The sequence below is a fragment of the Hemitrygon akajei genome, chromosome 19, assembly GCF_048418815.1.
Source record: "Hemitrygon akajei chromosome 19, sHemAka1.3, whole genome shotgun sequence".
NCBI lineage: Eukaryota > Metazoa > Chordata > Chondrichthyes > Myliobatiformes > Dasyatidae > Hemitrygon > Hemitrygon akajei.
The window spans coordinates 60,963,799-60,990,476 of record NC_133142.1 but is presented as its reverse complement, the minus strand read 5'-3'; the positions used below and the strand labels follow the sequence as shown (position 1 = coordinate 60,990,476).

The following is a 26,678-nucleotide window of genomic DNA, read 5'->3' as shown; positions in this document are numbered from 1 at the left end:
ACAAATTATTTGGAACACTGTGCTGAACATGATATCAAATTAAACAAAATCTCTTCTGCCTGCATGATTCAGTCCCCATTCTCTTCATTTCAAAAGTTTAAAGTACATTTATTATCAATGTATACAGTACTATATACAACCTTAAGATTTGTCTCCTTATATGCAGCCACAGAACAAAGAAACCCAACAAAACCCATTATAAAAGACTGTCAATACCCAATGTGCAGAAGAGAATCCAAATCAAGCAAACAATAATAAAAGGAAGCAAATAACATTTAGAACTGAAATTAATGAAACTGAGTGCACAGCTACAATCCCAGTCACAGCCAATCCAAGAGACTGTTAGTTACAGACTGCAGCCTTAGCTCAGCACAGAGACCAGTAAGCCTCGTGGAGCCGCGAGCTGAATACTGGCTTGTCTCTCGCCTCTGGGCTTAACATCCTGACCTTTTCAATCTTGCCTGATGCTTAAATTGGCCAAACCTCAGGTCATCCTCACTGTCAGACCCAGGTTTTGCAGCTTCGATTGATGTGTCTACCTAAAAGCCTCTTAAATATCACTTTTTATCTATAATATTTCCATTATCTGAATCAGCCTGTTCCAGGTGTCTACCTTAACTTGCACATCTCCTTTAAACGTTCCCCCCTCCTCTTAAATGCATTTCCTCTAGTATTTAAATACAGTGAGCAAAATGTCCCAGGAGGAAGTGCTTTTGTTAGAAATGGTCATACCATACAAATATCTTTTGAGAGTTTTTAGTTAACATTCAGTTGCATCATATAAAATACAATCTTTATTGGTCATATTTTATAAATACGCAATACAACTGTCAAATTTCAGGTGATTTGAGGATTTTTTTTTAGTAATGTCCAAATTCCTCCTTCAGAAATTACAGATGCTGCCCTACATTTCATACAAGAGTTGCTACATCTGTGGTCTTTCTCTGCAGCTCAAGGATACAAAAATTGTCTGAAATAACATTCAAACTGCTGCAAAGTTCTCTGCACCCAGATTCCCATTATATTGGAATGGAAGCATCCTTCTTAATCTTCAGCTGTCTTGCTGAATTACTGCTGGTATCAGTATTGACAACAGTTGGTTATCAGCTCTGTTCATTATGGATTAGGTTCATCTATCGGTCGGCGACAGTATGGGCAGCAATTGTGCTGGAGAACAAGCAATTCGTAGTCCTCAGTGTGGAACATCTGTTAATAAGCAGAAAGTAACAGTAGGAAAGCTGTCTGTCAACAATAATCGGAGCATGCAAACATAAATACAAAGATACTCCAAATATGATTAAAGGTGTAATAAATGAACAGACAAGCTCAAGGACAAATCTCTGAGTTACAAATTTAGCACGATAAAAATAATGAGATTAACAATTTATAAATATGAGAAATAAAGTCCAACACAAGGCATATTATGTACAACACATTGATTAGGTAACAAAGCTATATTCTGTTTTGGTTGCCTTTTTCCAGAAAATACATTAAAGGTATATAGAGCAAAAAAGCAATGGTGGTACCACTGAACAGGAGAACAAAGCATAGGGAAATTCAGGTCAATTCTTAGGTAAGAGTAAAGACCAGATATTGGTCTCATGGACAAGGTAAACTTGGATAGAAATAAAAAATGCCTAAAGAGAAAGAAACAAGTTTGGGCAAGAGTTCAAGTTCAAATTCAGTTGTCATTCAACCATCACACATGTATACCACCAAACGAAACAACATTGCTCTGGACCAAGGTGCACAACACAGTACATTTAACTCACACACATATGCAACACAAAGCAATATTACCACTAGTAAATTAATAAATAATAAGCTGCATTTACAATACAAATGAAAAAATAAACAGTATAATGCTTCTGGTGCTCTATTGAGACCTGGGTGGAGGCATGGAGTTCAGTAGTCTTACGACTTGGGGGAAGAAACGACTTCCTAACAGTTTTTGTCCTAATGCTATGATTCTTTCTGCCTGGCGGTAGAGGGTCAAAGAGGCAGGGCAGGGAAAACTTGGGTTAAAAAAAAGAGAAACCATAAAGGAACATAAGTAACCAACAGTAAAGTTTGAACATCAGTGGTAGTCAGTGAGCTTGTTGGAAATGAAGGTGGAGAGGGTATTGCAATACTATTGGGATTGCTGAATGCAAAGTTCTAAACTCAAAGAGAGACCTTAAGCCCTATCCGATATAAATAGCTATGTGTATTTTCACTAAAGAAAGACTATATTGTAACCACCTAATCTTCAAACATTAGTTCACTTCCCTGTTAATCCTCCACTATGAGTTTAGCTGCCAATATCCACTATTTGAATGGTGGGTCTTCCCTCCCAATCAAAGTGGATATACTATCATATAACACAGTAATTTAAACACAGTTAATTTATTTTCAGTGATATACATTTAAAACCAAACCACATTCTTAAACATATTTAAAACTCACAGAGGATCTCTAGCTTATAAAAGACTTCTAAATTACAAGCCATTTCTAAAACACAAAGGTCAAGATAGAGGGGTGTCATTTAAAACAGAGATGCAGAGAGATTTATTTAGCCAGAGAGTGGTGGATTTGTGGAATTTGTTACCACAAGCAGCTGTAGAGGCCAGATCATTGGTGTATTTAAGGCAGAGCTTGGTAGTTTTTTGATTGGACGTGGCATCAAAGGTTACTGGGAGAAGGCCAGTGAGAGTGAGTGAGGAGGGGATAAAAGGATCAGCCATGATTGAATGGCGGAGCAGACTCAATGGGCCAAATGGCCTATTTCTGCTCCTATGTCTTATGGATTTGCAAACACAGGTACAATTCCTATAAGCTAAAAAAGACTTACTCATGAGCCATAACCAGTCATCCTTTGCATAAATTGAATGTAGAGGAATGAATTCTATTTCACCCCGTGTTTCTGTCATTCTTAATGTTCCTGAGCTATTCCTAATAGGCCTGTACTACTCTCTTACATTATACTGTTTCTTTTTGCCACTTGAGGGACTTCACACATGATATTTTATCAGATCACTTTATGTTATAAAGTATCTAAAAGCTTCTGGAGACAGACATCTTAGATACCCACAATTAATACTGTGAAGCTAACACATTTGAGTATACAAACCTTCCAACTATGAGCTTCCAGTTATTTAATAAGTGAGTAAGTGATAATATCTATCTGGTCTGTTGGCATCCTTGAACTAAGCCAGTATTGTCTGTTTTGAAACTCATTATTTTATACTGCATCTCTTAAGTTATAAGTCCAAGTTCTGTGGCCAGCATCCACATCCTGAGTCACCTCGTTTCCTGCGACAAATGCGTCTGTTTGCAAAGCTGCTCTTTTAACTTCAAACTGATTACTGCTTGCTATTTACATTAAGAAATGAAGACTGGCTCCTGTTTAAAACAAGAAGCTAAACAAAGAATAGTTGTAAGTTTAATTTACTCAAATACAACACTTTGATTTTCAGACGTATCATCTGCTCTGTTTAGAAAGCTGAGCTTGGCAAAAAAAAAAAAGACTCCCTGAACAGTGAGCATCCATCACAACATTTGGAGCAGATTACAAAAAAAAAGTGCAAGTCAAAATTTTACTTATTTTAAACCAACATAATTCTGGTGCTTATTGCAATGGTGATAAGAATTGATGATATCCAAAAATATCTCAAATGAATGGCTACATCATTTGTGCATCAGATATTGTCCTCTCTGAGGAATAGTCTTCTGAGGAATGTGAAAGCCAAATCAATATGTTTGAAAGGATGCAAAACTGGGTAGGGCATTAGATGGATACTTGCTTAAATTGATACTTAAAAAAGATTTTGCTTCAAAGGATGGATAGAAGATTGCAGAATTGGAAGGATCAGAGAATGCGAATGATTGGAGACACAGGCAGTTGGTAGACGGGAATCATAGGAGTGAGAGGACATTGGAAAAGATGAGTAACTAAAAAAAAACGTGAAAATGAGGAGAATGTACCAATGGGCATGAATTTGTAATAAAGATGTCAAGAGAAACTTAAATAGGGTAAAAAAAAAGAATGAGCATGATGAGTGGAAAACATAAGAGAGGAATATTCGGGCAGGTTTTAAGTTGGGTGGAGTGGGGTGGAATGATGAAAAACAAGAATATAAACACTTATGTTGAGACGGTAGGAATCTAAGTAAAGATGCAGTCCTACCTGGAAACACATGGGGCACATTGTGATGGAGACATCAGGTAACAGAGACCGATAGTAGTGCCATCTTAATGGTTTTGGCCAGCGTTTAATCAAAACATCCCTCTTGCTCATTGACTGTAGTACTTCTCTATTCACAACCACAGGGACAAAGTCTGAGCTTCCGTGCTGCCACAAAAGTAATGCAGGGAGAGAACACCAGTGAGATCATGGTCATTGTTTATCCAATAAGATGAATATTCCTGCAAGTCCCAGATGAAGTACACCTTTCATGATGAACAGGTCACTGGAAACCCCATGAAATGATCAGGAGATTTCCAGTGTATTCTGCCCAAGTGCAGCATTCTGACCTTGTGTCAAAGGAAGGAAAATAAGAATTTAACACTACCTTAAAATCACTTCCCAAGGAATGAGCACATCCTGGCAAAGGTGTAAATAACTAAACATTTTTCCATTATTAAAAATATTGCAATCTCACATCTGCAAATTCTCTAATTTTTATTAAAATGGAAATTACATTTAATTCCAACAGGTGAATGCAAGATCCCAAAACATCAATGTGCATTGTCCATTAACTGAGATTATTAATAAAAGTAAATTGGACGTTCTTTTTCTTGAGTCTGTACAGCCTACCTATTGAAACATCTGATTGAAACATATAAGATTCTTAAGGGATTGGACAAGATAGAGGCAGGAAATATGTTCCAGATGCTGGGAGAGTCCAGTACCAGAAGGCATGGTTTGAGAATTAGGGGTAGGTCATTTAGAACAGAGTTGAGGAAAAACTTCTTCTCCCAGAGAGTTGTGGGGGTCTGGAATGCACTGCCTCGGAAGGTAGTGGAGGCCAATTCTCTGGATGCTTTCAAGAAGGAGCTAGATAGGTATCTTATGGATAGGGGAATCAAGGGATAAAGGGACAAGGCAGGAACCAGGTATTGATAGTAGATGATCAGCCATGATCTCAAAATGGCGGTGCAGGCTCGAAGGGCCGAATGGTCTACTTCTGCACCTATTGTCTATTGAACAGGAAAACTGCCCTCAGAACCAGTTTTTCCCTAATCTTGCATGAGTGCAACAGCATATTCATGAAATTCCAATGAGAATTTAGTTTGTAATACTTCTCGAGGTAGTTTCATGACACAAAGTCAGATGGAGAAATGCAGACCCTGCTTTATTTTCTTTGATTTCAGTGTGAAAACATTTTTTTTTGTTTACTGAAATGAGAAATCAAATGTAACATTTACATGTGGAAATATTTTCACATAATGAGCATTTATTGAGCTGGAATCCTGTTGGCTGTCAGCTGAAGAATTTTCTTATGACTGTGAGCTAATCATTCATTCCATTATTTTACTAACATTAAGATATTAATGTTAACTGGTAAGGTCCAGTGAAGCTATATGGACAGTACATAGAAACAAGAAGGGAAGGGTCACTCTAATGAACTTGAGAAATAGGTATGTAGAGAAAGTGCTCGTAGTTGTAGGAATAATAGGGTCGCATTAGTGGGAGATTTTAATTTCACCAATATTGATTGGGCGAACCAGAGTGTTAAAGGACTGGACTGGGTGGAATTTGTGAAATGTGTCTAGGAAAGACTTCTAAGTAAATATTCTGAGGACCCTACTTGGGAAGGTATAATATTGGACCTCCTTCTTGAGATTATGAGAGTCAGGGAACACTGGCTAAGGTAGCCATAATTCTACTAATTTTTAAGACATAGATGGAAAAGGATAGAACAAGTCCACAGATTAGGTTACGAAACTAGAGCAAGGCTAGTTTTGGGCGAATAGACAGAATCTAGCAAAGGTCGATTGGGTATGTCAGTTTGAAGGGAAAAGAATAAATGGCTTTTAAGGGGTGATATCAATAGTACAGGGGCAGCATATTCCTGCTAAGTTGAAGGGTAAACCTGAAAAGTTTAGGGAACTCTGGCTAATGAAAGATTTTGAGATTCTGGTCAGGAAAAAGGAGGAAGTATACATTAGGATTGAGGAGTTCGGAAACAAGTGAATGTGGGAGGTAAGGTTAAGGAAAATCCCAATAGGTTCTATAGATGTAATAAGAGTAAGAGATTATTAGGAGAGAGTAAGTCCTCCAAGAGATCAGTAGGGCTGCCTATGTCTTGAGCCACAAGAAATGAGTGGGATATTTAACAAATATTTCTCCTTGGTGAAAAAGGATCTAATGCTTTTTGGATTCTCCTTGATATTTACTAAGCAGAAAATCATGGTTGCTTGAGGGATAAGGGAAACAAGATTTCAAGAACATTTATAATACCAGGAAGGAAGTATTTGCAGCCTCACAGCACATTAAGGTGGAAAAACCACCAGGGCCTGACTGACTGCATCCTTGGAATTTGTGGGAGGCTAGGGAATTTGTGGAGGCCATTGCAGAGATACAGTATTTGCATCATCATTAGTCATGCCAAATTACTGAAGAATAGAAGGTGGCTAATGTTGTTTTGAAAGGTAGCAACAAGCCACAAAACTACAAATTGGTCAACCTGAGAAATGTGGTGGAGAACTTGTTAGATGTTAATAATTAGATGATCAAGTCAGAGGTTACAGTGGGACATTGAAAGGATGCAAAACTGGGCTGAGAAGTGGTAAATAGAGTTCAACCCAGATAAGTATGAAGTGGTTCATTTTGGTAGGTCAAATATGATGGCAGAATATAGTATTAACGGTAAGACTCTTGGCAGTGTGAAGGATCAGAGGGATCTTGGGGTCCAAGTCCATAGGACGCTCAAAGCAGCTGCACAGGTTGACTCTGTAGTTAAGAAGGCATACAGTGTATTGGCCTTCATCAATGGTGGAACTGAATTTAGGAGCCGAGAGGTAATGTTGTAGCTATATAGAACCCTGGTCAGACCCCACTTGGAGTACTGTCTCAGTTCTGGTTGCCTCACTACAGGAAGGATGTGGAAGCCATAGAAAGGGTGCAGAGGAGATTTACAAGGATGTTGCCTGGATTGGGGAGAATGCCTTTTGTGAATAGGTTGAATGAACTCTGCCTTTTCTTCTTGGAGCGAAGGAGGATGAGAAGTAACCTGATATAGGTGTATAAGATGATGAGAGGCATTGATCATGTGGCTAGTCAGAGGCTTTTTCCCAGGGCTAAAATGGTTGCCACAAAAGGACACAGGTTTAAGGTGCTGGGGAGTAAGTACAGAGGAGATATCAGGGGTAAGTTTTTTTTACACAGATAATGGTGAGTGTGTGGAATGGGCTGCCGGCAACGGTTGTGGAGGCGGATATGATTGGGTCTTTTAAAAGGCTTTTAGATAGGTACATGGAGCTTAGTAAAATAGAGGGCTATAGGTAAGTCTAGTAATTTCTGAGGGAGGGACATGTTTGGCACAACTTTGTGGGCCGAACGGCCTGTATTGTGCAGTAAGTTTTCTATGTTTCTAAGCCTGATGCTAGTGTGGGAGGTGGTGGGGGCTAGAAAACAAGGTTACCTGACATTAGAAAATTCAGAAACACAAGAGATTCTGCAGATTCTGGAAATCTGGAGCAACATACATCAAATGTTAGAGAAACTCAGTAGGTCAGACAGCTTCTATGGAGAGGAATAAACAGTAGATGTTTTGGGCCAAGATCCTTCATCAGGACTAAGAAGTGTTATTCTTTTGGTTGCACTGGATGTCACCCTGACATGGGAGAAGATCAAGGATATATAAGTAGGTATAGGAATAGAAAGGGGAACTGAAATAGTAAGCAGCTGGAACCAGAATGCAGGAGTCGTGTACCTAGTCTGCACTTTATATGTTTGCTGATTATTTGTTGTCCCAGATTCCAGTACCTGTAGTCTCTTATGTCTCTAGAGCCTCTTCCTCTATTGTGAAATCAGCTAAAACAATTTTTATGGTGAACTGAATTTCTTTCATAACTAGTTACCTCAAAACTTAGTTTTGCAGTAAATGGGTCTGCCTCAGTCTTGGCTGTATCATCAAGTTGTAGAGTTTGAGAGTCTAGGAAGAGTAAAAGAGATAATTCAAAGCACATTGGAAAATTCAAGATTTTAACAGTAAGCACCATCTCAGCATCCACAGACGGCTTAAAACTTCACTTGGAAGATAACACCTTTGAGTGCAATAGAATCTCACTACTAAAGTATTCTAGATTGACCTGAATGCTTTCTTAGAAGATCTGACAATTCATACAGAGCTGCCATAACTGTGCTGAGTGTCAGATCCCCTGTGTATATGAAGGAATCACAGTTAACATTTTTTATTTTAAATGTTTTATTTTCAATAATTAATGTTAAAGTTTATAGTATGTTTTCCACCCAAATGATAGAGACATTCTCAAAGAATCTGTCCCTGGCAGTTATAATAGCCATGAGCAAGCCTTAACTGGCTCCAAAGCAATTCTATGGGCAAGTCTTCCTCCATGACCCTGTGTCATGCTCTTCACTGGGCTTCAGCAATCCTCTTGGAGCATGTCTACCATTCCACGTAACCTGGTTTTGTGGCCAGGAAATTGCCGAGCATGGATAGCAAGGTAGTTCAGAGAAGACTGGGCCGTTACATCTCCAGTTACGGAGTGGGGCGTGAAGCTACAACCTTATGATTCAAAGATAGACCCCACACTCAGTTAATACTGCACATTATAACTGACTGTGCCCACTCACAGCTCATAATTAAGTCTGGTTGTGGCTAAAATTTTAAATTTTCTTGCATTTCGATGCAAAAGTCTCTTGTGAGCCTTGATGATGATGCAAGTCAAATGAGTTGCAGACAACCCAGCTGTCTTTCCATGACAATGCTAACAAAGCTATAGATATACACTTTTAAAATGTTAACAAATGCTATTATATTTCAAAATCTTTCACAGATTTATAACCATATAACAATTACAGCACGGAAACAGGCCATCTTGGCCCTTCTAGTCCGTGCTGAACGCTTACTCTCACCTAGTCCCACCTACCTGCACTCAGCCTATAACCCTCCATTCCTTTCCTGTCCATATACCTATCCAATTTTACTTTAAATGACAATATCAAACCTGCCTCTACCACTTCTACTGGAAGCTCGTTCCACACAGCTATCACTCTCTGAGTAAAGAAGTTCCCCCTCATGTTACCCCTAAACTCTCAACTCATGTCCTCTTGTTTAAATCTCCCCTACTCTCAATGGAAAAAGCCTATCCACGTCAACTCTATCTATCCCCCTCATAATTTTAAATACCTCAATCAAGTCCTCCCTCAACCTTCTACGCTCCAAAGAATAAAGACCTAATTTGTTCAACCTTTCTCTGTAACTTAGGTGCTGAGACCCAGGTAGTAAATCTCCTCTGTACTCTCTCTAATTTGTTGACATCTTTCCTATAATTCGGTGACCAGAACTGTACACAATACTCCAAACTTGGCCTCACCAATGCCTTGTTCAATTTTAATGGCCATGATTTCTTTTACCATATTTTTTTGGGCTGATGATGCACTCAATAATCAAGAGCATTAATTAGTTTCTTTTTAGGCATTATGAGTTGTCTACAGAAGTTAGATTTACAGCTGTTAATGATTTTCCATGTTAGCAGCACCAGTGTTCAATATTTCGTAAATGCAGAAATTAACCTACAGGCTAGTCAAATAATTATTGCCTAATTATTCTTTTCCACTGAGTTCCCAGTTTTCTCTGGGTCTCATGATTACGTTGATTGCAATTCTAGCATTGGCCAGTGGCTAGCTTCTCCCCCCATGTCACATAACCTTGCCATGCTAATTATCAGCACAAAAAAATGTTGTTCAGATGATATGGAATGATAGTACAAAATAGATACCGCCAATACTCTTTTCTTGCCAGGTGTCCTTTCTCAGTTCTCTACTGGGCACTTCGCGATCAATCAGCGCAACTGCTTCCTCATCTGTAATCCCGTCTTCCAAATAGAACTGGACAAGTGGCAGTACCTCTGTAAGCACACACAAGTTATGAGGTGAACTACTAATGGAAATGGGGAACATAGCACGGCTGAGCAAAACTGCCAGGGTTCTGAACTTAAAAGTTGAAAAATAACCTTTTAAGTAAGTCAGTAAACACTGTCAGTGAAATATTATTTATTTATTACATACGGTATTTTGCAGAGTCCTGTAATATCTGAATATTTTGATAATTACAGATTTTTGGAATCATGAAGTTTAAGGATAAGGTATTTTGTTCTATCATTAGTCTACATTTCAGATTTCACCTTTCTAATTCAGTATGTTATGTCCCTTTTTGCATACAATCCTGATGCGTTAAGTGGTCCCAATGTTGTACTTTTTTGTGTATCGTGATAAGCCTGCACACACCACCGTACCCATGTGTTAGACAGTGACAGACCCACTGCATTATGCATTTAGGTCTATCATAGCATAACATTAATGCTTGTGTTCACCATTCTGTACCCAAGTATTAAGCATCATCAAACCCATTCCCACGTGTACTATACAAAGTTATAAGCATTTGTCAGATTGCACTTGCAGTTTTGTGCCCCTCATCTGGAATAAGGTCTAGAGGAGGTTCATAAAAACAATCCCAGGAATGAAAGGGGGGGGGGGGGAGAGGCCGATCTAATTGAAATCTATTGAATATTGAAAGGCCTAGATAGAATGGAAGTGGAGGATGATTCCAGTGGTGGGGGAGTCTAGGACCAGAGGGCACAGCCTCAGAATATTGGTACATCCTTTGAGAACAGAGATGAGGAAGAATTTCTTTAGCCAGACAGTGGTGAATCTGTGGAATTCATTGCTAGACAGCTGTGGAAGTCAAGTCATTGGGTATGTTTAAAGCAGAGGTTGATAGGTTCTTGATTAGTAAGGATGTCAAAGGTTACAGGAAGAAAGCAGGAGAAGGTGTTTGAGAGATAATAAATAGCCATGACGAAATGGCTGAGCAGACTCAATAGGCTGAGTGGCCTAATTCTGCTCCTAAGTCTTATGGTCTTAAATGGTATACATTGACAGATCTGTGCTGTCAATACTCAGTCTTACACAGTAAGTGTATAAATAGGCTGAAGGAACTAGAAAAAAAAACCACAAACTGAATTTGGCACAGGATACATTAGAGGAAATTAAAAAAAATTAGGAATGAAATTAATAGTTTGGCTATGCAAGAAATCAGGAAAAATTTAATGTTTCTGAAACAGACATTATGAAAGTGGATTGAACTCTATGAAAATACTGGCGTGGAAACTGAAAAAAAAAAGATAGCAGAAAATACAATTCATAGAATTAGGGATCCAAGAACAAAAATGATAAAAAATAAGCTAAGTGAAATTCAAGAAGCTTTTGAAGTGTTTTACAAAACTCTATATTCCAAAGTTCCTGGGGGAAGCATAATCCAAATTGACACCTTTCTGAATTCTCTAGTTACCCACTTTAAGCGAAGGACAAAATAGAACGATGACTACTGACATAATTGAAGCTGAACTAAAAACTGCAATTAGTAGGCTTAAATTAAGCAAGTCACCAGGATCAGATGGGTATACAGCAGAGTGGTACAAAGCATTTAAAAATGAGGTAATTCCTGTCTTACTCCCCACAATGAACTGGGCTCTAAAAAGGCACAAATGCCACCCAGTTGGAAGGAAGCGATAATCTCAGCTATACCCAAAGAAGGCAAGGATAAAATGGAATGTGGGTCATTTAGACCAATATCCGTTCTTAATGTAGATTATAGATTATTTAACTCCATCATGGCCAAATGATTAGAAGAGTTTCTACCCATACTGAAACATAACGATCAGACAGGTTTTATACGACAACGCTAGACACAAGACAATATACGAAGGACACTCACATTATGGATCATATACAAAATAATAAAATAGAAGCAATAGTGATAAGCGTGGACACTGAAAAAGCATTTGATTCGGTTAATTGGAATTTTCTTTACAGAGTTTTACATAGATTTGGTTTCCATGACACAATTATTAAAACTATACAGGCACTATCTGACAACCCTACTGCTAGGATTAAAATCAATGGATATTAATCAAATAGTTTTACCCTAGGAAGGGGCACGAGACAGGGTTGTGCATGGTCACCGCTACTCTTCGCATTACATCTGGAACCATTAGCTCAATACATCAGACAAAATGAAGATACCAGGGAATTACTATTAAAGGAACAGAGCATAAAGTGGCCTGTTACGGAGATGACATTTTGATCTATCTAGGGCAACCAACATACTCTTTACCTAAATTGATGCAATCTTTTGAACAATATGGTCAATTATCAGGATACAAGCTCAACATAGATAAAACCCAATTACTTTCATATAACTACAGCCCACCAAGAGAAATTGAAAGTAGATATCCCTGGGCATGGCAAACAAAATCTTTCAAATATTTGGGCATCATTATGCCAAAAAATTTGGCAAAATTATCAGAATGCAATTATCAGCCTATATATAAAAAAATTAAGGAAGATATAACAAGATGGAACCCAATTCCTTTTTTTAGTCTCAGTTCAAGGATTGAATCTATTAAAATGAATATATTGCTCAGACTATTATATCTCTTTCAGACCCTACCAATAGAAATTAATCAAAATCAATTCAATGAATGGAACAAAATGTTATTGAGATATATTTGGCAAGGTAAAAGGCCTAGAGTTTGTCTCAAAACTTTGCAATTAGCCAAGGAAAAGGGGGGATGGGGCCTACCTTCTCTTAGAGATTATTATTTTGCAGCACAGTTGAGAGCTGTGATATTAAACACAAAGTACACTGCAGATGCTGTGGTCAAATCAAGACGTACAAAAAAGCTGGATGAACTCAGCAGGTTGGGCAGAATCTGTTGAAATGAGCAATCAATGTTTCGGGCCAAGACCCTTCGTCAGGACTAAAGAAGGAGGGGGCAGGGGCCCTATAAAGAAAGTGGGGGGAGGGTGGAATGTGCCAGGTGAAAAACCAATCAGAGGAAAGATCAAGGGGTGGGGAAGGGGAAGCAGGGAGGGGATAGGCCGGAGAGGTGAAGAAGGAATCTAAGGGGAAAGCACTATGGGTACTGGAAGAGGGAAGAATCATGAGAGAGGTGATAGGCAGCTAGAAGTGAAGGCAGAGTGAAAGTGGGATGGGGGAAGGGAGAGGGAGGGAATTACCGGAAGTTGGAGAATTCGATGTTCATACCAAGGGGCTAGAGACTACCCAGACAGTATATGAAGTGTTGTTCCTCCAACTGAAGTTTGGCCTCATCATGGCAGTAGAGGAGCCCATGTATGGACATATCCGAATGGGAATGTGAAGGAGATTTGAAGTTAGTGGCACCTGGGAGATCCTGTCTGTTGTGGCAGGTGCTCGACGAAGCGGTCCCCCAACCTGTGTCGCGTCTCACCGATGTAGAGTAGGTCGCACCGGGAGCACTGGATGCAATAGATGACCCCAACAGACTCACAAGTGAAGTGTTGCCTCACCTGAGAGCTGTGATATGTTGGTGCAACCCATCATATGACGCTCAATGGAAAAACATTGAGGAGGGGGATACTTCCCATCCCCATACAGGCAATTTTGGCTGACAGCAATCTACAAAGGTACATAAATACTACTGATAACCCATGGGTGAAATGGACTCCTAAAATATGGAAAACTATTATAAAAGAATATAAACTAGAGGGAGATATTGCAATTCTTAAATGGTGTGCATATGACTCGGATTTTATGCCAAATAAACTGGATGCTAGATTTAAGGACTGGACAGCTAAAGGAATAACACTTCTTTGCAATATAATGAAAGAAGGAACACTTCAGTTTTGAAATGCTTAAAGAGAAACACTTATTAGAAAAACAAGACTTTTATCGGTATTTAGAGATGCAACAATATGTTAATAGGACGTTTAAAAATGTAACCAAGGCAAGAACATGTTTGATAGAGCTATTTAGAAAAGCATATAATTCAGATAACGGTAGTAGAATCATTTCAAGAATGTATAAGGGTTTGTCTGAGGAAGAATGGACAATAATATTGAGGTATCAATGGAAGTGTACCAGTTCACAGAAATGGAGGGAGTTTGGATGGAAAAACTTGATAAGATATTTTATTACACCCTCTCAGAAGTCCCATTATGATAGTAACCTCCCTGTTTACTGGAGAAATTGTGGAAATCAAAATGCAAACCATTATCATATTTTCTGGGAATGTCCCGTTATCAAAGACTATTGGAGTGGGATACACAATGCCCTACAAGACATCTTTAAATGTGAAATACCCTTGGAAAGTAAGACCATATATTTTGGCTATATAGAAACATAGAAAATAGGTAGAGTAGGCCATTCGGCCCTTTGAGCCCTGCACCGCCATTCAGTATGATCATGGCTGATCATCCAACTCAGAACCCTGTACCTGCTTTCTCTCCATTCCCCCTGATCCCTTTAGCCACAAGGGCCATATCTAACTTCCTCTTAAATATAGCCAATGAACCGGCCTCAACTGTTTCCTGTGGCAGAGAATTCCACAGATTCACCACTCTCTGTGTGAAGAAGTTTTTCCTCATCTTGGTCCTAAAAGGCTTCCCTTTTATCCTTAAACTGTGACCCCTCGTTCTGGACTTCCCCAACATCGGAAACAATCTTCCTGCATCTAGCCTGTCCAATCCCTTTAGAATTTTATACGTTTCAATAAGATCCCCCCTCAATCTTCTAAATTCCAGTGAGTATAAGCCTAGTCAATCCATATGAAAGTCCTGTCATCCCAGGAATCAATCTGGTGAACCTTCTCTGTACTCCCTCTATGGCAAGTATGTCTTTCCTCAGATTAGGGGACCAAAACTGCACAAAATATTCTAGGTGTGGTCTCACCAAGGCCTTGTACAACTGCAGTAGAACCTCCCTGCTCCTGTATTCAAATCCTTTTGCTATGAATGCCAACATACCATTTGCCTTTTTCACCGCCTGCTGTACCTGCATGCCCACCTTCAATGACTGGTGTACAATGACACCCAGGTCTCGTTGCATCTCCCCTTTTCCTAATCGGCCATCGTTCAGATAATAATCTGTTTCCCTGTTCCTGCAACCAAAGTGGATAATCTTACATTTATCCACATTAAATTGCATCTGCCATGAATTTGCCCACTCACTTAACCTATCTAAGTCACCCTGCATCCTCTGGCATCCTCCTCACAGCTAACACCGCCGCCCAGCTTCGTGTCATCCGCAAATTTGGAGATGCTACATTTAATTCCCTCGTCTAAATCATTAATATATATTGTAAACAACTGGGATCCCAGCACTGAGCCTTGCGGTACCCCACTAGTCACTGCCTGCCATTCTGAAAAGGTCCTGTTTACTCCCACTCTTTGCTTCCTGTCTGCCAACCAATTCTCTATCTATATCAATACCATGCCCCCAATACCGTGTGCTTTAAGTTTGCACACTAATCTCCTGTGTGGGACCTTGTCAAAAGCCTTTTGAAAATCTAAATATACCACATCCACTGGCTCTCCCCTATCCACTCTACTAATTACATCTTCAAAAAATTCTATAAGATTCGTCAGACATGATTTTCCTTCCACAAATCCATGCTGACTTTGTCCGATGATTTCACCTCTTTCCAAATGTGCTGTTATCACATCTTTGATAACCAACTCTAGCATTTTCCCCACCACCAATGTCAGACTAACCGGTCTATAATTCCCAGGTTTCTCTCTCCCTCCTTTTTTAAAAAGTGGGATTATATTAGCCACCCTCCAATCCTCAGGAACTAATCCAGAATCTAAGGAGTTTTGAAAAATTATCACTAATGCATCCACTATTTCCTGGGCTACTTCCTTAAGCACTCTGGGATGCAGACCATCTGGCCCTAGGGATTTATCTGCCTTTAATCCCTTCAATTTACATAACACCACTTCCCTACTAACATGTATTTCCCTCAGTTCCTCCATCTCACTAGACCCTCGGTCCCTTACTATTTCCGGAAGATTATTTATGTCCTCCTTAGTGAAGACAGAACCAAAGTAGTTATTCAATTGGTCTGCCATATCTTTGTTCCCTAGGATCAATTCACCTGTTTCTGACTGTAAAGGACCTACATTTGTCTTGACCAATCTTCTTCTTTTCATGTATCTATAAAAGCTTTTACAGTCAGTTTTTATGTTCCCTGCCAGCTTTCTCTCATAATCTTTTTTCCCTTTCCTAATTAAGCCCTTTGTCCTCCTCTGCTGGTCTCTGAATTTTTCCCAGTCCTCAGGTGTGCCGCTTTTGTTTGCTAATTTATATGTTTCTTCTTTGGACTTGATACTATCCCTAATTTCCCTTGTCAGCCACGGGTGCACTACCTTCCCTGGTTTATTCTTTTGCCAAACTGGGATGAACAATTGTTGTAGTTCATCCATGCGATCTTTAAATGCTTGCCATTGCATATCCACCGTCAACCCTTTAAGTATCATTTGCCAGTCTATCTTAGATAATTCAAGTCTCATACCTTCAAAGTTACCCTTCTTTAAGTTCAGAACCTTTGTTTCTGAATTAACTATCTTAATGAAGAATTCCACCATATTATTGTCACTCTTACCCAAGGGGCCTCGCACGACAAGATTGCTAACTAACCCTCCCTCATTGCTCAATACTCAATCTAGAATGGCCTGCTCTCTAGTTGGCTCCTCGACATGTTGGTTCAGAAAACCATCCCGCATACATTCCAAGAAATCCTCTTCCTCAGCACCCTTACCAATTTGGTTCACCCAATCTATATGTAGATTGAAGTCACCTATTATAACTACTGTTCCTTTATTGCGCGCATTTCTAATTTCCTGTTTAATGCCATCCCCAACCTCACTACTACTGTTAGGTGGCCTGTACACAACTCCCACCAGTGTTTTCTGCCCTTTAGTATTATTCAGCTCTACCCATATCGATTCCAAATCCTCCAGGCTAATGTTCTTCCTTTCTATTGCGTTAATCTCCTCTCTATGTTACCCCACCTCCTTTTCTTTCCTGTCTATCCCTCCTGAATATTGAATATCCCTGGATGTTGAGCTCCCATCCTTGGTCACCCTGGAGCCATGTCTCTGTGATCCCAACTATATCATATTCATTAATAACTATCTGCACATTCAATTCATCCACCTTGTTACGAATACTCCTCGCATTGACACACAAAGCCTTCAGGCTTGTTTTTACAACACTCTTAGCCCTTATACAATTATGTTGAAAAGTGGCTCTTTTTGCTTTTTGCCCTGGATTTGCCTGCCTGCCACTTTTACTTTTCACCTTACTACTTTTTGCTTCTACCCTCATTTTACACCCCTGTCTCTCTGCACTTGTTCCCATCCCCCTGCCACATTAGTTTAAAGCCTCCTGAACAGCAGTAGCAAACGCTCCCCCTAGGACATTGGTTCCAGTCCAGCCCAGGTGCAGACCGTCCTGTTTATACTGGTCCCACCTCCCCCAGAACTGGTTCCAATGCCCCAGAAATTTGAATCCCTGCCCCTTGCACCATTTTTCAAGCCACGTATTCATCTGAAATATCCTCCTATTTCTACTCTGACTAGCACATGGCATTGGTAGTAATCCAGAGATTATTACCTTTGTGGTCCTACTTTTTAGTTTATCTCCTAACTCCCTAAATTCACCTTGAAGGACAGTGGTTCCCAATGTGGGGCGTACGCCCCACAGGGGGGTAATTTGATTTTTAAGGGGGGCAATTCGAGAATGAGTTATTAACAGTGAATTTTTTCTAGTAAGTCTGTGTGTGTGCGAGTTAATACATATGTGTCTATACAGTATGCATACATAAAAATACTTGTGTGTATGTACATGTGTAATTGCGTATGTACTGTATATATAGTGTATCACCATCATTACAACCATCAAATGGCTTTCATAATTAAATTAATGAATTGACTGATGTAGGAAGGAATGAATGAACAAGTCCAAACACGTAAGAAACTCGTACGAGGTTGCGCCAATGCTGCTTTTTGCAGTAGCTTTCAGTTCTTGGTGGTGTGAAGGTGTGTACATTGCGTCATCTCTTTTAAACGGTGTATCTGTCCTTATATGCTGTAGAAACGAATCGGCATTGTTTTATTTATTTATTATTATTATTATTATTTTAATATCACTTAATGTTCTTTTTTTTTACAATTTCTTAGTAATTTCTTCCTCAGAACTTTAACAGTCCTTTGGTTCTTTTATTTTTCTCTTTCATGAATGCCATGTTCTTTGGAAGCTTGTTTAAACCAAGTTAATGGTCTTTTAGGCTTCCTCCAGGTGAATAGGAGTTCACTTTTTGAATAATAAGAATTATATATCACCACAGGGGGCATCAGGATTTTAGAGGTGATTAGGTGGGGCATGGCCAAAAAAAGGTTGGGAACCACTGTTGTAGGACCTCATCCCGTTTTTTACCTATATCGTATATACCTTAAGAATGGTTGAAAAGAGATAAATATTTAATGAATATACTGCTGGTGGCTGGTAAAAAGACTCGTACTAGGAAATGATCATCACAGGAGAGCCCAACCTTAAATGCATGGATGGAAATTACAATGGACATTTACAAATAGGAGAAGATAACAGCATTTGTTAATCATAAGTTGGAACAATTTGATTCATACTGGGAAAAATGGTTTAACTACATAATGCCTCATAGGCCTGATTTTATTCTCACAAATCAATGAATATGTGTAAAAAAAAAGATCACTCCCTACTTGTACATAGTTTTCCTTTCGCTTGTTCTTTCTTTCCTCTCTTTTCTATAAGTGTATACCTCAGATAAATATTATGTGGAGATCTGTGGCATGTATGACTATATGATATATATGTACAATATCTGAAATACATTTTATGGAAATGTTTGATGATGAACTTCAATAAAAAAATAAATTACAAAAAAAAAATAAGGTTGTATTAGTGCAAGATTTTAATTTTCCTGGTATTGACTGGGCTACCTGGAGTGTTGAGGGCCTGTATAGGATGGAATCTGTAAAGTGTGCCCAGGAAAATTTCTGGAGTGAATATGTAAAGGACCCTAACTAAGGAGGGTGCAATACTGGACCTTCTCTTAGGGAACAAGGCAGGGCAAGTAATTGAAGTGGCAGTCAGGGAGCACTTTGATGCTAATTGCCATAATTCTATTAGTTTTAGACAGAAAAGGATATGATATGAAACAGGAGCAGAGCTAATCTTGGAGGAATTAGGCCATATCTAGCAGAGGTTGGTTAGAAAGGAAAAGCAAATGGGACACTTTTGAGAGTGTGATATCAAATGCCCAGGAACTCCATGTTCCTGTTAAGGTGAAGAATAAACTTAGCAAGTTTAGGGAACCCTGGCTGATGAGAGATATTGAGGCTCTGGTCAAGAAAAGGAGTTTTGGAGTTAGTGGATGAGTGAATCTCCTGATGGCAATAAAAGGATTAGTACATTTTACAGGGAAATCAGGGAGGTAAAGGGAGGGTATGAGGTGTCTCTAGCTAGTAAGGTTAAGGATAATCTCAAGGGATTCAATAGCTTCACTGAGAACAAAAGGGTGGTTAGAGAGAGAAGAAGTCAGATAAGCAGGGCCATCTATATTTTGAGCCAGAGGAGGTGAGTGAGATTTTAATGAATTTTTCTCATCTGTGTTTACTGAGGAGAAAATCATGGTTGCTCAAGAGATAAAGGAAACAAGTGGAGACATTTTGGAGAACAGTTATATTCCTAGGGAGGAGGTATTTGTAGCCTTACAGTGCATTGCAAAAGAGCAATTCACTAGGCCTGACTAACTGTATCCCTGGACATTGTGGGAGGCTAGAGAAGAAATTGTGGACACTTGTGGAATCAATTGCTTCTTTGTTAGGCACTGGGGAAGTTCCCAAAGACTGGAAAGTGGCTAATGTTTTTCTGTTGTTTAAGAAGTAGAGCAAAGACAAATCAGGGAACTACAGGTCTGTCAACCTGACATCAGTAGGGGGATGCTTCTGAAGGGAATTCTGTAAGGACAGCATCTACAAGCACATGAACAGGCGGAGATATGGCTTATGTATGGAAAGTTATGCTTGACAAACCTTTTATAGAGTTATTTGAAGAACCAAAAAGATAGATGATGTTGCTCTAGTGTCTAGCTGGACTACAGCAAGGCCTTCAACAACAAGTCCTGCAGGGAAGGTTGGTCTAGAAGGTTAGCCCATGGAATCTAGGAAGAGCTAGTTACACAGATTCAAAATTGATTTGGAGGCTGGTTAAAAGTTGATTCTTGAAATGAAAGCTAGTGACTAGTGGTGCAGGGATCAGAGTTGTGACTTTTGTTATTCATTATTTATGTAAATCATTATTTGTTGAATGCCTACGAGAACAGCTTGTACTTGAGCATACTCGGGGAAAGGCCATCTTAGATTGGGTGTTGTGTAATAACCCAGATTTTATTAGGGAACTTATGGTAAAAGAACCTTAAGGAGGCAGTGATCATAATATGATTAAATTCATACTGCAATTTGAGAGGTAAAAGCATAAATCACATGTATTGGTATCGCAATGGAATAAAGGTAATTACAGAGGCAAGAGGGAGAAGCTTGCCTAAGTGGATTGGAGGGGGATACTGGCAGGGATGGTGGAAGAGCAGAGGTGGCTGAAGTTTCTGGGAATAGTTCACAAGGCGCAGGATAGATATGTCCCACAGAAGTTGTTCTCAAATAGCAGGGGTAGCATCTGTGGCTGACAAGGGAAGTTAAGGACTTCATGAAAGCCAAGGAAAGGGCATATAATATAGTAAAAGTAAGTGGGATGTTGGATGACTGGGAAGTTTTTAAAATCTAACAAAAGACAACTATAAAAGTCGTAAGAAAGGAAAAGATGAAACATGAGGACAAATTAGACAATAATACAAAGCAGAATACTATAAGTTTTTCAGTTATATAAAGAGTAAAAGGACGGTGAGAATTGATATTGGCCCACTGGAAAATGATGCCGGTGAGTAATAGGGGTCAAAGAAATGGTGGATGAACTTAATAAATACTTTGCATCAGTCTTCACTATGGAAGACACTAGCAGAGGTCTGTGAGCATTAGGAAGCAGGAGTCCTTTATTATGGACGAGGTTTTGGGGTACTTGGAGACTAATGATAAAATAAGTCAAAGGCTATGATTTCTGTAAAGGGAAATCTTGCCTGATGAATCTTTTAAGAATTCTTTGAAGAAGTAACAAGCAGGGTGGACAAAGGAGAGGTAGTGGATGTCACTTCCTTGGATTTTCAGAAGGCATTTGATAAAGTGCCACACTCGAGGCTGCTTAAGAAGATAAGATCCCATGGCATTACAGGAAAGAAACTGGCATGGATAGAGGAATGGCTGACAGGCAGGAGGCAGCAAAATTGAGTGGGATGTTGCATGACTGGGGGAATAAAGGGGGCCTTTTCTGGTTGGCTGCCCGACTAGTGGTGATCCTCAGGGATCAGTATTGGGACTGCTACTTTTCACATTGTCAGTGATTTGAAAAATGGAATTGATAGTTTTGTGGCAAAGTTTGCAGATGATACGAAGATAGGCAGAGGGGTAGGTAGTGCTGAGGAAGCAATGTAATCGCATTGGGCAAAAAAATGGCAGATGGATTACAGTGTTGGGAAATGTATAACGCATTTTATAAGTGCAGACTATTATCTAAATGGGGATAAAGTTCAAACAGAGGTGCAAAGTGTCTTAGGAGTCCTTGTGCAAGACTCCCAGAAGGTTAATTCACAGGTTGAGTCTGTGGTAAATGGGGCAAATGCAATGTTGGCATTCATTTCAAGGGGAATCGAATATAAAAACAAGGAGATAATGCTGAAACTTTATAAGACACTGGTCAGGCCACTCTTGTATCGTCAACAGGATATGGGCCCCATATCTCAGAAAGGATGTGTTGTCATTGGAGAGAGTCTAGAGGAGGTTCATGAAGATGATTCCAGGGATTAAGGGGTTAATATGTGAGCAGCATTTGGCAGCTTTGCACCTATACTCACAAGAATTTAGGAGAATGTGTGGGGATCTTATTGAAACCTACCAAATGTTGAAAGGGTTAGGGTGGATGTGGAGAGGATGTTTCCTCGGATGTTCAGAACTAGAGGGCACAGTGTCAAAATTGAGGGGCAACGCTTTAGAATAAAGGTAAAGAGGAATTTTTTTCAGCCAGAGAGTATGTCTGCCACAAACAGCAATGGAGACCAAGACCAAGGGTATATTTAACGTGAAAGTTGATAGTTTTCTGATTGGTCAGGGCATCAAAGGTCATGGCAAGAAGGCAGGTGTATGGGGTTGTATTGGATTCAGGATCAGTCATGATGGAATGATGGAGCAGACTTCTTGGGCTGAAAGGCCTAATTCTGCTCTTATGTTTTATGGTCTAAATCATTTGGATGCGATTACATAAGGGTTCATCAGTAACTCTGCAGATGACAGAAAATTAGGACATGTCATTAATGGTGAAGAAAGTTATCACAGATTAGATGGAGGCCTTGATCAGTCAGACAACTGCATCATCACTTATCATTTTTCTGTATTGAAATCCACTTTTCTAAGTTATTTGAGGCTATGCTTGGAGTACTGGTCACCCTGTTATAAAAAGAAATGGTTAAACTAGAAAGAGTTCAGTAAAGATTTACAAGGATTTTAGCAGGACTAGAAGGCCCGAGTTATTTGAGAGAGGTTGGGGTGTAGGAGTATGTGTTTTGACCTTAAAGATAAGGTGGATGGTAGCAGTCTTTTCTCCACGGTTAAGGAGTCAAAAACTCAGGGGCATTGATTAAGGAAGAGAGGGGAAAGATTTAAGGAGGACTTGAAAGGCAAATTTTTCATGTAGAGGTTGGCTGGTACATGGAGTGAGCTGCCATAGGAAGGAGTTGAAACAAACACAAGTCAGGTGTTTGACTAAGTCCCTCATGGGAGGCTCATCCAGAAGATTTAGATGCATGGAATCCATGGGGAATTGGTCATTTGGATTCAAAACTGACTTGCCCATAGAAGACAAAGGATAGTGGTTAAAGGGGCGTATTCTAGTTCAAAAACTGTGATTTGTGGTGTTCCACAGATCTGTACTGGCATTTCTGCTGTTTGTGATGTATATGACCTGGATGAAAATGGAGATGGGTGGGTTAGTAATATTGCAGATAATATGAAAATTGGTACTGTTGTGGATAGTGTAGAAGACTGGCAAAGAATACAACTGAACATTGATCAGCTGCAGATATGGGTGGAGAAATGGAAGATGAAATTTAACCCACATAAATGTGAGGTGTTGCAGTTTGGTAGGGAAAATGTAAGGAGACAGTACATAGTTAAGGGCAAGACCAATGTTGATCTTTGGGTTCCAAGTTCATAGCTCCCTGAAAGTGGCTACACTGGTTGATAATGTGGTTAAGGCAGCTTATGGAATGCTTGCTCTGATTAGTTGAGGCACTGAGTTCAAAATTGAGGAGGTTCTGTTGCAGTTTTATAAAACTCTAGTGAGGCTGCATCTGGAGTATTGAATATAGTTCTGGCTGCCCCATTATAGGAGGTATGTCGAGGCTTTGGAGAGAGTGCAGAAGAGATTTATCAGGATGCTTTCTGGATTCGAGGGCATGTGCTATAATGAGAGGTTAGGTAAACGTGGGTTGTTTCCTCTTGAGTGGCGGAGACTGAGGGGAGACCTGATAAGAGATTTATAAGATTATAAGAGGTACCTTTTTCCAGGGTTGAAATGTTTAATATCAGAGGGTTTAAGACAAATCATTTAAGATGTGTGGGGGTAAGTTCAAAGTAGATGTGAGGGGCAAGTGTTTTCTTTTTTTAAAACACAGAATGATGGGTGCCTGGAATGCACTGCTTGGAGAGGTCAGAGGTGGATACAGTATGAGGAATTTTTAAGAGATTTTTAGATAGGCTGTGAATATGAGGGAAATGGAAGGATATAACACAAGAGATAAGTTTAGTTGGCCATTTCAGGATTGAAGGGTGTCCTTTTAGAACTGAGATGCAGAGAAATTACTTTAGTCAGAGGGTGGTAAATCTTTGGAATATGTTGCCACGAGTGGCTGTGGAAGCCAAGCTATTGAGTGTATTTAAGGCAGAGATAGATAGGTTCTTGATTAGCCAGGACATCAAAAGGTATGGGGTGAAAGCAGGGAAGTGGGCATGACTGGAAGAATTGGATCAGCTCATGATTGAATAGTAGAGCAGACTCCTCAATGGGCTGAATGGCCTACTTCTGCTCCTATATTTTATGGTCTTATTTGATACTAATTTAATTAGAAGGGCCTGTTCCTGTGGTGTACTGTTCTACGTTCAATAGTATAATTTAAGAAGCATTTTGATAGGGCTTAGAGGGATCTAGGCTGAACACAGGAAATTGGGGCTAGTTGGATGGGGAGCATGGTCAGCATGGACTCATTCAGCTGAAGTGCCTATTCTCATGCTGTATTGCTCTATGACTTCAATCCATACATTATAATGTAATATAATTACAAATAAAGCATATTTTTTATTTCCAAACAACAATTTATGTATGTTTAAAAATGTTATAAGTTGCTTGAAACATTCACAATAAACATCAATCACTGGTAACTCATGCTTTACAAATTGTCAAGCAAATCTGCTATAAAAATACCAATCTGCTTATCTTATTAGGAGATAACTGTATCCTGGCAACTAACAGGATTTACCCTCCACCAATACTCACATCTCATCCATCGTGTATAAAAAAACAAAGTGAATTGCACAAAGGCATCTGATTTTACCGAATATTACAATGACAGCAGGATTTTAAATTGAAAGAAAATACCTTTGTATTGTTCAAATATTCTTCTACACAGAAGATCATAAATGTAATCCATGAGAATTTAAATGTAATCAATTTTTTACTTTGCAGAAAATGAAGGAAACAAAATTGATGGTAAGAAATTAGATTTGTTACTTCCCTACTTGAATGTCTATTTCTTAAAAACCGTAGTGGTTAATAACCTCAGATTAAATACATAGATACATCCATTTGAATAGTTACCTTAACTTGGAATGTGGAACTAAAATTGGAATTAAATGTCAAGCATATACTCACATTGGAGTGGAACTTTATTTCAATTTTGCCTTGTAGGTGAGTAACCTGAGATACAGTAGACATTCCAGATAACATTAAGACTCAATTTTTTTATGTTGGGGTTAGGGAAAAATAGTTTAAGCATAAAAGCGAAAACCTAATGTTAGTGTAACCTGGATTTGAGACCATAATCTGTGACGATCCTGTTAACTACTTAGTGATGGAGTAAATATGTGTGAGATAAGATTATATCTTCACTACACTTGTCTACCCTGAGGAAGAAAACAGCTCAGGAAGTATCCTGAGCAACTAAGATTTGAAATAAAAGCAATGAAAATGTCTGTGTTGCTCGCATAATGAATCAGCATTGAAGCTCTGGGAAAATTTTACTGAAAAATTAAATTATTTTAAAAAGTTAAGTTGCAAATTAAAATAGTGATCTTATTAATATTTTAATATATTATTTACCAGGGATCTCCCATTGGGAATTCTGAGACTGCATGTATTCCAAGATGGGGTCAATTCACCAGCCAGTTTGGAGGGCTGGCCTTTGCAAAAATTGTTAGATTCATGTCATCCACCATTTAAATAGATTTTTAGCAAATGTAAAATGGGAAGAATAAACTTGGAGAGGAGAAAGAATAGTGAGGCTTTTGGAAAATGAGACGCACTCTGCATGCAGAAGTTCTTCTGCCATAAAGGTAACTTCTGCAAAATCAAGTAAACTGTTAAAGGTACAAAGTACACTCAGTTCCATCACTAAAAATGAAAATTCAGCAGAATCTCAAGGAACTGATCTTCAGGCTCTTATGAATATAAAGGTGTACGTAGCATGATGCAGGTAATGGAGAGGGGAAAAGTGAAGCTTCTAAATATGGAATACTTTGCTAAACAACTGTTTCATCAGGCAGATGGCAGGCAAAATATACAAACAAAACCAAATAAATTCTGCAGCCCTGCATTTGCACTGTGCTGTCTAGAGAAGTGTATGCTGGACACACACCACTACTTCTAGAATGCAGACACGTTATATTTGATTAAACTAATACTGCCACTATTAAGATTATCCTGGCCTCTGCCAACTACAAAATTCTGGCACTTTCAGAACGAGATTGCTTACATCATTACAAGTTAATGTGCATGGGGTTCAGTTCTACTTTGAGTTCAACTAAACATTACTAAGTAAGGTAAGAAGGCACGGAATTTAGGATACAAGATATTCGCATGGAAAGGAGAGTAATTAAACTAACCAAATAGCATTTCCAGCATCTGCAGGTTTTCCTTTGTTTGTTTTTTGGGTAAATGTGTCACTTTTGTATTGTCAGTCCGCAACTAGTGTTGGGGCCTCAACTATAATGACATGAAGAGACATAGTATATTGTTCTAAGTTTATTGATGGTAGAAAAAGTAGAGGGTTGGCAAGTTGTAAGGAGGATTCAATGAGCCTGCAAAAGAAATCATGGGTTAAGAGAGTGGGCAGTTGCAGTACAATAGCATGAGGGATGCAAAACCCAAAATTAGTATGCAACATTTAATTAGGAAGGCGAATGGAATATTGCAAAGGGTAGGAAGTACAAA

The 26,678-nt window shown here is 39.1% G+C and overlaps 1 protein-coding gene across 3 annotated transcripts in view; it reads right to left on the bottom strand.

Moving 5' to 3' along the window:
- Nucleotides 1-776: 776 nt before the first annotated feature.
- Nucleotides 777-26,678, bottom strand: part of ift122 (intraflagellar transport 122 homolog (Chlamydomonas)) — a 221,434-nt gene continuing 195,532 nt past the window's right edge. For all 3 annotated transcript variants that reach the window (XM_073072604.1, XM_073072605.1, XM_073072606.1), the window contains 4 exons: nucleotides 9,949-10,077; nucleotides 8,065-8,138; nucleotides 4,166-4,330; nucleotides 777-1,206 (listed from right to left, as the gene is read on the bottom strand). In XM_073072604.1, the coding sequence (XP_072928705.1) occupies nucleotides 1,117-1,206; nucleotides 4,166-4,330; nucleotides 8,065-8,138; nucleotides 9,949-10,077 (458 nt within the window). In that variant the 3' untranslated portion in view covers nucleotides 777-1,116. The remainder of the gene's footprint in view (nucleotides 1,207-4,165; nucleotides 4,331-8,064; nucleotides 8,139-9,948; nucleotides 10,078-26,678) is intronic.